Below are 15,997 nucleotides of genomic sequence, written 5' to 3' on the forward strand. Positions count from 1 at the left end.
CCAGTCCACACAGATGTTGATCACCCCCCCGGTGGTCCGGAGATTGCTGCGTCTCAACTCACAGAGCACACAACTTGACTCATGGACTGTCATGGTCTCAGCAGCATTCCTCTGAGCTGCAGAGTTTGTCGATGGCAGTGCAGGGGAGACTGGAGTCGGCTTTCGCAGTAACACGGCAGGAGCCATTGATGGATTGCTACAACATGGCCCCTGACTAGTGACGTGAATCAGGCCAATCATGAGAGACTGATGCCATCGTCGCAGTGGTCAACAGGCGGCCGCAGCACATTGTGAGAGAAGATGTGTCTGGTCCATCTGGAGGGTTCAGCTGTAACTGCAGGCATCTAGTTACCTATATGTGTGCTGCTCTTATTTCCCTCAATCTTGCTTAAGGAGGTGAAGAGAGCGTATGAGACTTAGCAATGTTGCACACTTACACGCTTCTCAGACTGGATTAGAACCAATTCACACAGTACTCTTTCCCCCCACCCTGCATCTCTACTGGGAGAGGGGAAAGTGCCAGAGCGATTTCATGCCTGAGACAGAGGAGTTAGAGTTGTGTGTTCCCTATGGACAATCTCAACTAATACTCGCCTTCCAGCACACCTGAGAGCGCTCCAACCCACTGACGCACGCTGACAGCGTGAAAATGGGAATCTGCCAGCAGAGCAGAGAGCCCACCATCAGCAAACCAGGCTAAATGCCTTCTCTGCTTTTTCCTCTTTCAGTGGAGCTTTTAAGAATGACAGCTCAGAACTATCACTATGTTAACCATATGTGCTATTGCCGGGTTTACACAGACATTCCAAAGGCCGGGTCAGATGCTTCAGTGTACACTTGAGTTGAACGAAACTTCTTGACAAACTGGGTCCCTGGCACCTTTTGACATGGTTTGCAGAACGTCTGCAAGTCGGCCTCCACATCTCGGATGAGCAGTCATGATTACAAGCTGGGGTAATGCTGTCATATTCCATTTACTGAACACAATGTGGCCATTGCCGCTGATCGAGAGCTACTCCATCCACGTCCATAAAGGCCAAGCCGAGAACCCACTCTTCTCACAGAAATAAACAAGCACAAAAGAACCGTTTGACAAAGAGGGAGAAAATGCAATCGATACAAAACGTCTCTGTAAAATGCTTCAAAGTCTGAGAGCATGGACAGAGAAGTAGCCAGGTCACAGTGTGCTGCTTTACCTTGTCTGTGTTCCAGTTCAGCTTTACAGTCCTCTTAATCCTTACAAAGCTCCCAAAAGGCAATGAAATACCATTTAAAGTGCTAATTCAACATTTGCTCCACCAATAGCAGAGCTGCCCTTTTATTTCCACATTGAAAAAAATAACATCAGAAACGGTTCTTTGAAAATAGTCATGTGGGTGCCACATTCATTTGCCAACACTGTACCAGTTGCTTATAAGTACAGTACATAGATAACATTAAAATTTTCAGGATATCTTTTGTTAACTGGTAAAGTCAGAAGACAAGAAAATGATTTGGTAATGAATCAGATTTGTAGGCTTCATTTCTTTCAACGAGTGAGGTTTTGATGCAAATAATAAGCATACAGCAAGCTTGAATCATGATCTAATGGTGCTGGGGATTGGCTGTCCAACAATGTTACTGACATGTCATAGAAGCAAACAGGAAAAAAGACATCACACCCACAGACGGGGCTCATAGGAGTTGAATTTTGAGACAATTAATGACAATGTGTGTCTCAGGATTAAAAGCCATGGATCCACTTTGCCCGGTTCAATGCACGATGAAATTTATGCAAAAAGGACATTGCTGCCTCGGCAGGTAAAATGTTAAGTTTGATGAAACTCCAGAGTCGCTCTGCGTTAGAAGAACCAGAGACTTCATCTTCCTCTCAACTTTCAAATCCACTTAATGTCAGAGAGCCTCCCTGACTGGGAATTTAGAAGTAAAAATTTCAGCAAACTTTCACATGGTTTTTTGAAATTAAATTTAACTTTCCTGTGATTTGCATTGACTTCAACAGGTTGAACTGACTGAGAAAATTGAGTCAGGTGACATCAAACATCGTAAAACCTGCTCCTGCCAGGATCCATGCAAGAACATTTGAGAATATTGCATCATGTTTTTAATTTCTTTGGAAATTTTAAATTTATAAACTTTTCCAGTAATTTTCCCAGTATTAATACTTTAAATAGACTGCTGTACCATTGTCGAAAATAGTTGAAAGATATCCAGCATCATTTTGCCAAGAATACAGGGCAGAACAAATGTATGTGATCATTTTTCCCACTGTCTTCAGCTGTATGCTCAGGAGTTAGAGCGGAGATTACACGATTGGAAAAGCACTGTGTTCTCACAATCAGATGACACTGCAGATTATAAGCATTTGTGTAAAAGATATCTCTTTGTTGGAAATGCTAATAGGTGTTACACTGCAATGTATTTCAAAAGAAACTGCAAAGTTAATTTTCAGGCTGTATAATTTCAATATCCCTCATTTGAAAGTGCTGCCATTTATATGTAAGAATTGTGCTGACAATCTATAGCCTTTCCAAATTATCAACCATTAGCAATATCAGTGCTGAAATAAAAATCCAGGCCATAAAAATGACCCCACTAGCACACTTTGGAACTCGCTCCTTGACAATGTTCCAAAAGGATATAAATGTGTATATGTATGTGTGTTGGGGGGGGGGGGACATAGAAAAAACAAGTTTTAGAAGCCAAGTAAATAATGGGCTACTTACCGCAACTTTACTCCCAGTTATCTGCATGCAGCGATCAGCGGAGAAGGTTAATGTGCAAAAAGACACAAATAGCACAATTATTAGTAGGCTGCAGAGTCCTCTCCGTTACACGTTGAGGCATTGGCGCAACTTGTGTGACATCAAACATCGCTCACACGATTACAGCACACACAATACAACAACATTTGTGAAAAGCCAACAAGAGAACTTTAATAATAATGACATCCTGAAGATGATGTCTGTTTTTGGCAGCTGCAATTTTTCCATCGTCAAATTCCTAATAAAACAGATACATGAAATGTGTATGAATGAAAAAATTAAGAGAAGCAAGCTCGCAAAGTATGGAAACACAAGGTATTATCAATACATGGCATCAACATCTGTGGAAGGGATGAGTCAACATGCTTATATAACCACACAAGGGACTTTATTAAACGATTGGGGTGTAATATGATTGTCCTTGTGACGGACTGACAAAGAGTCAAAGATTCGTCCCAGAAGAGGAACAGAGGCTCGTGTGGACAAAGAGGCCACAGAGTGTCTTCCCGGGCTGAAATCAATCAGCTGCCATTAGCACTGGGCTTCAAGTGTCAAATTTGTGTAGCAGAACTACATTGAGCACATGCAGTCAGCACGATTTCTAAGAGTTTAACCTTGTTATCTGTCAATAGTGACAGGCAGCAGGAGTGTATTTTATTACTGGCACTGTGGAGCTTGTTTCACAGTCGGAGGGCGTCTGTCAGCTGAGGAAACGTATTCTAATCTGTGACTGAGCTTCTCTTTGACGGCTGCATGTTTCCAAGGAAATGCATTTGACTGCAGGAAGTTACAGAACACTCTTCCTCGTCTTTTACCACTTCTCACTTTCCACCCCCCTTCCCCTTCATTCTCTTCTAATCTACCATTCCATTTCTTTTATTGTCAGTTTGAAACTGCAAGTCTGTGGCGATTCGATGCTTGATTTCTCCCTCTCCATCCCTTTACCAGGAGTTTATGATCACCATAAAGTCTGTTTTACGCACGCCGCCACCTGACCACGCACATACTACTTTTCAATCATACCGTCTGTCCACATATTTCTTGCTCTCCACTGCAGCATGTCACTCTTTAAAAGGTCTTTGCACGCAGGGGACGTTTCTGTGTGATTCATTTGCACATTTATACATATTTTTCAAGTTTTTGTAATAAGAACTTTGACACAGTAGGTGAATGGTGAATCTCTCAATGCAATAAGCGATTTTTCTGAGCTTTTGTACCTTGAAGTAAGGAATTCAACCAATCGCTGTATAAAAGTATGTTAGGCTATACAACAGCATAGCTCAGATGGATTGCCAGTTTATAGGATCCCAGTAGGGTCCTCTTTCTCCTCAGATGTGGCTCTAGCATTCCCACCAGGACTTCAAAGTGTCCCATTGACACTAAAGTATGTCAGGAGCCTGAGCTGTGGTGGAGCTTCAGCACATTGTACGAGGCAGGGGAACTCTCTTCCTTCTCTACCTTGTAAAATAGGAAAATTCTTCTTTTGTCGAGTGAGGAGGAAGACGAGATTGTCTTCACTGCACGATACTGAGGTCATGATTTTCTTTCTGAGGAAAGAGCTGGTTTCAATTTTTTTATTCAGAATTTGATGCAAATTTTCTTTGCTGCTGGTTTGGCTAGTTTAATGGTAAGGAGTTAAGTATTTCCCATTATTCGTCAAGCCCCCGGTGGTAAAGACATGTGATTACTGCCGGCTAGAAACATTTTAATGAGTTACACTGACAAATCAGAACACAGATATATTCCACAGACGCTGATGCATGTAATTGCTCATACAAATATATAAAATCTTGTTTTAGAGCAGGTTGACCAAAATAACAGACACCATCTTGAGGCTGCTCACACAGGCAGGGAAGAGCTTGAGGGGAACAGCACAGTTTCATTAACGAGCTTGTATGTTGAATACAACGTGACACCTTGTTCTCCAACAACTGCTATGAGGTATGACTACAGAGTTGTTGGCTAAATGGAGGGAATGTATTTCCATGCATTCAGGGTGTGTGTGAATGTGTAATCCTTCCCATGATTACAAATGCCCTAATGTGTCAGTGTAATTATTAGTCCAAAGGCTAGCCACCGTACGGTCAGTACAATTACTTCACCACTATATTTCTTTATCTAGAACTAAACTAAATATTTGTTATTTGAAAGGAATAAAATGGAAAAGAGTAACACGATGATTCAGATTTTTGGGAGCAGCAACAATATGTTTACAGCAGCACTGTCACTTCAATATATAACTCAATAATATAAACACATTTAAAATGTCCATAAAGTCTTTTTAATAGAAAAACTAAGTGAAGTTGAATGAAGAACATCCGTCTCTGCAGATTCACTGCCTGCAGGTAATGTTGCTAGACGGGGGAAGCGGCTAGAAGATTACACAATTTTTTATTTTAACTTGTTCTCAATTTCTAATTATTAAACAAAAGAACTAAGCAGGTTGAATGGGAGTTCAAAATATTTGTATACATGGTTTTCTATACACGTGATAAAGCATCATCTCTATTGGAAACTAAAGTAAAACATTCACTTCACCCCGACCCCACCTCTGTGTTGCCACTGTGTATCTGACCGAGCAGAAGGCTACAGTCTGAACCCAAAGGAAAAAGAAGAACATTCAGCATTCATTTTTTTGCTGCTTTCTTTGGTTCAAGCCTTGTATCTCATTATGGTTTTAAAACCCTGAGTGAATGCTAGACTCGTTCATCGTGTTCCAGAAATTGTTATGCGAAGTGTGTATTGCACATTTTTATTTCTCTATGTCAATAAAAAATAATTAATCAGTCGGTGCTTATTAATACTAATTATTAGTATAATGATAAAGGGCCTTGATGATCTGAGTAAGGTCAGCCCCCATTAGGAGAACAAGGTGGCATATTGACGGTCACATCAAGCAAAACATCAGCCAAATGAAAATAATAATGGACAATGGACTCTGCCATCATCTTTTCTCCTGCAGGTTAAGCCACATCACATTTAAACAGAACATATTCTCTGTCTGTAGTAAAAGTAGATGTCAGAAAAATAAGTAATTGTATTAGCGGAGAAGGAATTAGGCAGTTTTAATGAGGTTGGCACACATTTACAGACAGAAGAAAGAACGAGAAATGAGGAGAGAGAGAAAGACAACGATTCATGCAAAGCCGATGGTCAAGGACGTCCACAGACACACTCCTGCAAAAGCGGGGCTGGATACCATTGAAGCACGGCTCATATTCAGATGAACAGGGTCAATGTTGAAGTCTGCCATGAAAAGACATTCCATTTTGTGCTAGGGGTAATTTGCTAGTCTCCTGCTGAGGCACCTCGGTAGATTATGGGACTGTTCTCAATCTTCCTTGTGATAGACCAATAGAGAGGTGGCAATTCACAAGGAAGGGGAAAAGGGCTTTGACTTTCATTTGAAAGATATATTTTACTAGAGTAAACAAAGTGATATACCCTTTTTTCATATTAGCTAACATTTGAAGTCAGATATCTTTAAATAAGTACAGTGCTGAAGCCTTTGTGGTATATCAACTTGCATGAATGATGAATACACACACACAAAGTTGTATATTCTGAAGGAAACCTCAAGCACCTAAAGCAATTTAAAATAAAATGTCCCTTACAGAATAATTTGGGTTACTTTTTGCTGGGCACTAAAGCACAAGTTCAATTGAAAAGATCGGCAGAGCCAAACAAGAAAAATGGGAAACCTTACTGGGGGATATTTCTTATCCCCCATAGCTCTCGCAACAGCTGTACATGCACCTTCTCCAGAGAGAATATAGAGGACCTGCGGAGTCCAGTGCTCGTCTGAAAGCAGCTTAAGAAAACTGGTGACATTCATGAATTTCCCGCTTGTATTTGCAATAAAATATAAGTTTTCAAAAAGTGTTGTTCCTGTAAGAGTAAGATCAAAAAATATAATCTTGTCAGATGTTCTACCTGGATCATCTAGAATAAAACAAAAACAGAGAGGAAATTCTTCCAAAGCCCCAAACTGTAATCTCACAATGCTGCAGACGTCTTTGGTGGAAAAAGATTGAGTCAGATCAACAGTGAGAGTAACACAGCAAAACACGGACACACCTAAAAACCCATCACCATTTACTTATGCGGGCTGAACGATATTAGGAAAAATTCAATTCAAATTGTATTAATTATTTCTATCTATAAAATCTATGGTTAATTTTAGATGTGTTGCCCAGCCCTTGTTGTCGAAGAATATTGACATTTTCTTTATTATTTTCAAGTTTGATATAGTGAGTTTTTTTATTAATAGTTATTTATAATTGGGTTTGTCTAAAATATCAAGCCTTATTGCCTATCGTAGGGGTTTGATAATGACATCTTAGGAATCATTGACATTTTTTTATTTTTAATATACATTGTCTTGTCTGATATATATTAATAAGAAAAAATATATATTTGCATTAGGTGTCAGCCTCTAAAAATCCATATGGATGAGGCTGTGACTGCAGAGGACATTTAATAACAGTGTCACATTAATATCAGTCTGACACAAAGTCTAAACTCAGTCGTCTTGATGTATTATCAGTATGTAACATAATGTGTTGATGACAAGTGTTCTAGTGTAACTGTATGTGTGCACTTGCTTGAATCTGTGTATGCAGATACATCATCACTGACGTTCAGCCGTCCCCCCCCTTCAGTCCTATTAAAAGTGATAGCAGGGAGCTGACAGACATTGCATATTGTCCTCCGTCCTTTGACTACACAGATTACATTTTTCATTTGAATAAAATATCGGCGCTCGCGAGGCATAATGGGCCCTGTGAGGAATTCAATCATTTCGGATAATCATCATTATCAATAATGCCAGTTAATTACCATAACAATGAGGAAGGTAATGAATGATGATGTCAAGAGAGTACTGCCCAGTTTGAGAAGCAGTGGGGACGGATATCACTTTCTTCTTCGGTGCAGATGTGAATTTTATCTGACAAGCGTGGCCATATCTTCAAAGGATGATTCAAGAATTCATCATACATTCATGGATTACAGTCAAAAAACCAAGCAGTACTTTTTATTGCTGATTTGGGATTTAAGTGATGATGTATCAAGTCCCTTTTTACACTACATGAATCAGCAGTGAGATCCTAATGTGTATTATTCTCAAGTCTGTCTAAAATCGTCATAAAAAGCAGAAATAAAATTGTGTGGTGAAGGCATCTTTAATTTGAATTAAACACAAGCTTATCTTGGGCTTATGCTGAACATTGCCTAATATGTTTGTACCTCTGTACCGCTGCTGAACCAAAAGGTCTATTTTATTTAAACTCAAATCAAAGCGGACCACCACCGGGCATAAACACTCATGCATGTTCACCACTGGACCAACAATCTTCATGCGAACACACCATTCAACAAGCAGTGACCATCCACCTGGATTTTAGCGAGTGAGTGACTACAATTTAAAGCCCTTAGATTTTGACAGAGAAGGAAAAACAACGAAGAAAAAATAAAATCAAACTTTCAATCAAAGATATGGCGCTCGAGCGGTGAAGAGTGGAGCGTGAGACAATGACAGAAGTCAGGGTGCGTGGGTAAGGATGGAGAAGCAAGCAATACAGCACAGGATCAAGTTCAACTCTATAGAGTCGAGTGGGGTGTCATGATACTTCAACGCACCCACTACAATTATACAGTACACTTCACATAACAATGATACAGCTCTCAAGTTAATTCTGTCACTTACGGATTTGGCAGTGGCGGAGATGTACTGGACCACCATCTCACGTTTGGTGCTCAAGTCTTTTCCACGCAGGGGCTGTTTTCGTTCCTCGTTCAGGTTCATGTCCTCCTACACAAACACACAGACAGCAAGAGATTTAATGCACAATAATGGTAGAAATAATTTTGTGAAAGGGGTAAAGAATATCAATAAATTAAATGAATAAAATCTAATCTGAAGGAAAGATGATTTTCTTTAAAAATGCCGGTTGTACTTTATTACGCAATTAACATCATGAAGCATGGAAGGGAGGAGAATGTTGATACCCGAAAGTTGGACCCGTGATATTTACAGCACAATAGTTTCCCTTTAGAAGAAGAAATGTTTCAGATTTTGCAATCAGATTATGTCCTTCTACAATTGAATAAATTACTTTTGCATCCATGTTTTCGAAGTCAAAGTCACAAGGTGCAGCAACAGGAAATAATGACAGTAATAATTAGTCTTTGAAACGAAGGCAGCAGCAAGGCTACCGCTATATAAACTGTGCACCCCAAATCTGAGAGGGCGAACAGAATCAAACAACGCCGCTTCTATTGAGGGCATGCAATCACATCAGATGGGCTGAATAGGGGGTATCTTCATGTTATTGGGAGTATTATCTTTGTGCTACTTTAATTCGGCATCACAAAAGACGTCTTTCATGTGAGAGACATCAGGGGATGGAGCGAAGGCCGGACCGAGCACTAAAAGCTGGGGAATGACATGATGATTAGAATGGAGGGGGATGTTTATCAGAAGCACTCTCTCACAAAGAGATGGCTCGAATGAACAGAGAGAAAAAACATCCTCCTCAGGGTTTCAGCATGTTGAGCCTCAAGATGTGGAGCCATGCTGCCCTCTGCTGGGAGGCGGGGGGAAAATCCCACATCCTAAGGTTTGGGTGATCGGATTTTGCAGCGACTACCCGACGACCGAGTTCATGCAGAATTACAAATTAAGCATGTCACTTCTAAGTTAGAACACTGTATTATGTAACAGCTTGAATATCTTAACCACAAGTAATCTAATTCGATTTGATTGTGCTTCATTTGTCGGTGAGGCTCGGGCAGGAATCCCATCCAGGGCATCGTGACCTAAATTCTTTCAACTACATTTCCTCTAGTAGTAAATACCCTCGGAGCTTAAAAACTATTAACATCCCTTTTGTAGAACAGGGAGAGAAAAAAAAAGCAAGACTGAAACTTCTACAATTGGCAGGTTTTTCACCCAAGGAAACCGGCAAGCATTTTAATTAATCTTTGAACCCTGCTAATTTATCTGCTTAATTGGCATTCAATAAACGAGGCAAAATGTGTCAGGGTGAGTATGCTGCGGAAGGGTAGGAGGAGAGGGCCTGCGGGATGCTTGCCAAGGGGGCGAACTGCAGGAATGAGCCCTCCATGTTTAGTTTCTAAAATGATTAATGCTCTTTTATTAAATATACACTCTCGGGCTTCATAAAAGAGTCCCAGGATATCTTCAACTACGCTGCTGGTGTAACTGAAATGATGAGATCCGAGTTTGTGTCAATTGACTGTGGAATCGGCAAGAAATATCCTCTTGAACATTTTGTCTCAAGTTGGGCTTAAAACCCTCAGCTAGGAATTATCCAGCACAAAATATTCTGCACTCGCCTGTCTTATGCCAAAAATGATTTTATTCTACATTATGAGGTTTTTCAGGAACATGGTCTATCCCAGTGGACTGCTGTTACTGCATATATATACACACACAGCACAGTCCCAAGTAGTAAGACAGTGACACATTATGTTCACTCTTTTGGCTCTGCACTCCAGCACACCGGATTTCAAATGAAACAATGGCTGAGGTTAATGAGCTGACTTTCAGCTTTAATGGTATTTGATGGTGTCCACTTCCCCTCTGGTTGAGCAGACTTGTAATCAGAGCAGGCGACCGAGGAGGTTTCTGAAAGCCAAACGGTGTAATGCTCTTGACTGGCCAAGTCAGGCACCTAAAATCCGACTGAGCAGGTGTTCCACTCCCAAAAGAGCAAACTTACAAAGATGCAGGAAGAGAAGACGGCTGCATTAGAGAGACCTGCTAGCGCTCATTCTCTGAAAACAAATAAGTAAGCTATATATATTAAATTATTAAAACAATTAACAACAAATATGTTGACTTAAGCTTTTAATTAGACCAATACATTTTATTCAGCCAAATTTCAAGGACGGTTGATGAAAAGTGCAACAATTTAATTAATTTATTGATGTAGAATTAAGCATCCTCAAATTAAAACTGGAATTTTCCAATTTACTTTAAAGCAAACGTTTCCTCCGGTGACTTCAGAAAGTTCAGAGTCAAAGCGACAAAAATGTGCCACCGTCCTCCTACTTTGAGACAACCCTGTAGATAAAATATATAGCATGGGAAGGAATTTCAAAGTCCCGCAGCACGAAGAGGCTCAGCCCCATCCACAGAGCCACAGGCTTCACACCAAAGAAAAGAGCAATTAATGGCCACCATCAAATGTGTCTGTAGGTGAAATAAATATGAAGAGGCCGTGCCATGGGGGAAAAGCGGATCTAAGAAAAATAGAAGACATATAAAAATGTTTTGCTTCAACTGTGACAAATCGATTATTTTACCCTCGAGCCTGATCCATGAATGTGTCAGGGCACACACAGTAACTCTCTGTGGGCTGGTTTTAATGTCCTGGGGTAGGGTGTAACTGCTGAGGGATCACATAGGAGCTTATTAGTAGGAGTGACAATGGCGTATATCGAGGCACATAAAACCTCAAAATAGCTACAGCAGCACTGCAACGTGACATTCTTCTTTCACCGGTCCTCTGTCTACTGCAAGCACCTCCAATCCATACACCACTCCTGACAATGAGAGGACATTCTCTACAGAATGGGAAGAGAAACACACGGGCTCTGGTATCAAATCAATCCTAATAAGGATGCTCCTGGAGGTTTTCATGCTGACGGACAAGTGCAACTATCATCAGGGTAATAATGTCATTACGACTGCTAATGGCCAGCTCAGGGAACTTAAGTGCCAATATGCAGCATCCATTGACACAAATTCGTGGCAGGAGGAGGGAGACTTTCAGAATGACCATCTTCACAAAACATCCACCACAGCTTTCCTGTAATGACCCTTCTTCACATAATTAAGTGTTGAAGTTATAAAGAAAAGAGGTTTGTGACACATCGGGATGTATTGTGAATAGTATTGCTAACAGAGCGCTGATGAATTGAGTTCACACGTTTCTGTGCTGAACCTCTCGGATCGGGGGTCTGCTCCTGCAACACAGCTGCCTCCTGAGTGAGATGCAAATACTGGACACCGGCGGATTGGGTGCTGTGCATTCTGATGAGCGTGGCTCGGAGTTCCAGTTGCGCGCGCGTTGGGAAATACCAACGCCAGGACACACGGGGCAAAGTCCGTTGTAAAGGCAGCGCTGAGAGTAAATGTTTTTTTCACATTCCTTGTAACCCTTCCTGTAGTTTTATGAACATACTCCTGCTCTCCACGATTAGCTTCAAAACGTCTGGTAAAGAGTTAATTTGGTTTTCCTCCCCACTGACTGAGAGAGTCTCCCAGTTCCACCAGAACCCTTTGATGACCTTTCAGTAATAGGCTGTGTGCTATTCAGGCTTTGAGATACACAGCGCAATGTGTAAACCACTTTCTAGAGAAAAAAAACATTCTCACTTTCCCCAAGTCGTTAATGCACAGTCGGTGGTCTCACTAATATGGCAGTGGGTCATCCCTTCATTTGAAGCCAGCCAGACATCTAAGACTGTAGCATGTAGCGCCATAAAAACAATCAATAACAGAATGGATGTAAGACAAAAAGAGAGCAACTAAAATGTTTGTGTCTGTGTGTGTGTGTGTGTGTGAGAGAGACAGAGAAGACGTTACAAAGACAGATGCTGAAGAGGAGCTGCTAGCATCAAAAGAAACAACCACTGACTTTTCCGTTTCTGCTACATCAAAGCAGGAAAAGTTTACCATCTATTACAGTGTGGTTTACAGTCCAAACAGCGCTGGCTTCAAAAGCACACGAGTAAATAATGCTTTTTCTTTTGGATTCCACTGCTACAATTATACATCCCGACCCAAAGTGTCAAGGTCTGTCAGGTGTCACACCGTGTGTTGTCTCCTGTGTCGTCTGTCGCTGAGCGAGATGAAGCCTAGGTTTAATGTCACGCCGCTGTGAGCACAAACACAGTAATTGAGAGGTGAGCTGAGTGACAGGGATGAGCACCCAGGCAAGAAAGCACTAAGCAGTCACCTGATGAAAACCACGAGCCCTGGTCGCATCTCTCTGGCCCTGGCAAAGAAGACCATTGTATGTGGGAAAAAGGGAAAGGCAGGCACTGCACCACTCACACACACACACACACACACACACACACTCTCGGAGACATTATCCACAATAGTGCACACAACCTATGCAATGAAGCCAGAGTAATTCGGCTCCCCACTTCAAAGAGAAGAGCTGAAAGCTTTTTGTTAGATTTCAATCCTGCAGTACATAAGGCCAAAAATGCATTTCAATGGAGAAAATCACAAGTGTGACAGAGCTTTGACCCCACAGATGAGTGTGAATTGAATTTCAAAGTTGTGCGTTTTACTGACTGTGGCCTGGCCTGTGTACGCAGGCGAGCCGTGCATCACAAAAGCTTCATATCTGAATGTATAATGTTTTTTATCAATACGATAAACACAGGTAAAGATTTGTCTGTAATTCAACATCTAACATGGCATTGAAACGATATTTCTCAACCCTGGAACTCTAGACATTTTCTGATGTTCCATAAACATTTTGGAATAATTAAATTAATAACATAAACATGCGCTGACTAGTTGGTTCTGTAAAGTGGTCTGGATCAACCGAGTTAACTATTTCAGCTTTGGTCGCTCTAGTTTCAGATCTAATCCTGTGATTTACTCATAAAAGCTGGAAACTATTGGTGTAATTTCATCAGGGCACATTATTTTGTGGGTGAAAAAAATATAACATAATCATAATATTTCTTTCCATGCCTGCAAAGCTTTGCAAACTATAAAAAAAAATCTTATCAGCAGTAAAACAAGAACACGTGGGATATATTGGTGCAGGTTCACATAAAGGAACTTTTCTAACTTTGCTTTGTGCCTCATCAAACTCTTTCACCTAAATTCACACAAGCAGCTCTGTTTCTGTACTTGACTCTTTACACAGATTTATGAATTAATTTTAAGATTTCATAATAGAATACCGAACATTTATTTTTCTTTGGCAGATTTAATAAAGCTGTTGTTGGAGTGCTAAATAAATAGATAGCTCACCATCATCTTCTCAAAGAGGTCGATGATCTCCTTTTCCGAGAGGTTCATGGAGCGGTCGTCAAACAGCGGCTGAGGAACAGGCAGCTCAGCCAGGATCGAGAGCGGGTCTGTTGGGTGATGTATAAGGAGCTTCTCCTTCTTATTCCCCGTTTTCCTGAAACTGGTAATACGATCACGCTGAAAGAAAAAAGAGTGTTTGAGATATTAAAATGTGCCACTGATGAAAAGCCTGTGCAGACTATGTCAAGTATAAATGTGACTGTTTGTAATCACTGCGGATTTAGAACTGAAGGAAATACATATGTTTGAAAAGGGGAAATATTGGTTTAATCTGCTTGTAGAAGAAATGTCACACATTGAAGAGTTGTTTATCAGAGGACACACACAGGTCACTGCAGTTCACAGCAAACAGGATCCTCTGATGACAAGGTCAGCTCAGACTGTGCTTCTGCTATTTCAGCCAGAACCCCTGCAGGTCATTGAGGAGAACTCAGTTTTATAAGGAAGAAAATGCCCTGAACTCTGTGAGGTTGACAGTTCCATGTCTGTTGAATGGCTAACCACACCCAGCAGGTACAACTGACCATTCAGGGTGTGGACAGACCTCGGACCAACCACTAGGTGACAGTGCAAGCATCTTATCAACCCTTGGTGGAGTTACTTCATAAAAACACACATGTTAGAAAAGGTCCATAGGTTTGGACCATGAGGATGAAATAAAACACCAGAAAACACAATTCTTAGAACAACCCAAACAAATGGTATTAGGTTCAAGTATGTTGTGTTTGTGCAGGTGCAGTGATGAGTCAGGCCTCAATGAGAGGGTTTCACTCTTTGATGAGCATGAAGGTGTTTTTCATTATGTGGAAAGCCACTCTTGGTGATTGGCTATGAGATGACATGTACATCCAATCCATCCAATGATTGTTAGGCTATTTAATTTGGACCTTTTTGGACTGAAAAACAAAGACCTAAAACAATAAAAAAGAAAACTAAAGCATGTTTATGCAGTAAATGAAGCCTGTATAATCTGATTGGATTTTTTTTTAAATGCTCTCATCAAATAAAATGTAAAAAATATAAAGAGTTATTTTTGTGTAAATCAAATAAATCCGCTCGATATACACATCAGTTTGTTTGCAACATATCAGAATCAGTAAAATTATTTTTGACATTTTGTAACGCAAGAACTTTATATCAAACCTTTACCTACCGTCACCCCCACATGACAACCTGGTTTGTGTTCATGTCATTAAAACACATTAAACATTCAATATTTTACTGTTGTAACATCAGTGAGACTCAGTCAATTTTCCTCAGATTCATCAGTTGACACTGATGATGCAGTAAAGTTTAGTGTGAAAGCCAAAAAGTACATGGACGGCATGCAACTACATGATGTTAGTTACATTTGGTTAAATGGAACGGAGAAGCCATGCTGCATGAATGAACACATAGTAGTGAAATGAAAAGATAAAGATGATGATGATAACACACATGATGGCATGACTGCCAGTTGAGTGAAATATTGCTGGATGGATCAAATATACTCAGACAAAACACATAATTCCTGATAGATTAAATTAAAAGTTGACATTTCTCTGTATAACCTAAAATGAATGTAATACAGTGTCAAACTGGGTATTTAATAAGGCCCTGCAGATCGTCACACATAATCATAGTCCCACAGATAACTGCATATGAAAGGATCTATGAGCTGCTTACACAAGTCTAGATGCTATGGCCTAAGTTCTGTTCATAATGAAAACTTTAGGCTTACAGACTTTGATGCTGCTGATAAAAACCCCATGAAACATTGTGTTTTATTTACACAGTATCATGGAGTGATATCACACAAAGAAGTGAGTTTAAGCAGTTTCTGTTCAGTACAGTAACAAAAGGTCACATTGTATATATAAGCTATCCTGAATTTTTCACACTTCAGTTAAATATTAATTAATTATTTTGCTTTTTGCACATCGGACCCATCCGTATATTTCAGTCTAAAGTCTCATGCAGCCATAACAAAACGTGAGATGATGTAAAACAAAACTAGGCACACCAAAATGAAACCAAGCACCTTACCATATCATCAGCCAATGTTTTTATGTGTATGTTCTGTTGGAGGGAGGGAAGAGTGTGAAAAACAAAATCCAACAGAAAATGACAAACACCCACAAAGAGCACAGCGTGTAGCCCATCA

The 15,997-nt window shown here is 40.4% G+C and overlaps 1 protein-coding gene across 3 annotated transcripts in view; it reads right to left on the reverse strand.

Annotated features, from left to right (window-relative positions):
- diaph2 (diaphanous-related formin 2) overlaps nt 1-15,997 on the reverse strand; it is a 344,506-nt gene that overhangs the window by 315,554 nt on the left and 12,955 nt on the right. For 2 of the 3 annotated variants that reach the window (XM_061079060.1, XM_061079059.1), the window contains exons 3-5: nt 15,880-15,912; nt 13,795-13,971; nt 8,473-8,577 (exon numbers count right to left, since the gene is read on the reverse strand). In XM_061079060.1, coding sequence (XP_060935043.1) covers nt 8,473-8,577; nt 13,795-13,971; nt 15,880-15,912 — 315 coding nt within the window. The remainder of the gene's footprint in view (nt 1-8,472; nt 8,578-13,794; nt 13,972-15,879; nt 15,913-15,997) is intronic. The other variant, XM_061079061.1, reaches the window with a different exon arrangement.

This window comes from Limanda limanda, chromosome 10, assembly GCF_963576545.1.
Source record: "Limanda limanda chromosome 10, fLimLim1.1, whole genome shotgun sequence".
NCBI lineage: Eukaryota > Metazoa > Chordata > Actinopteri > Pleuronectiformes > Pleuronectidae > Limanda > Limanda limanda.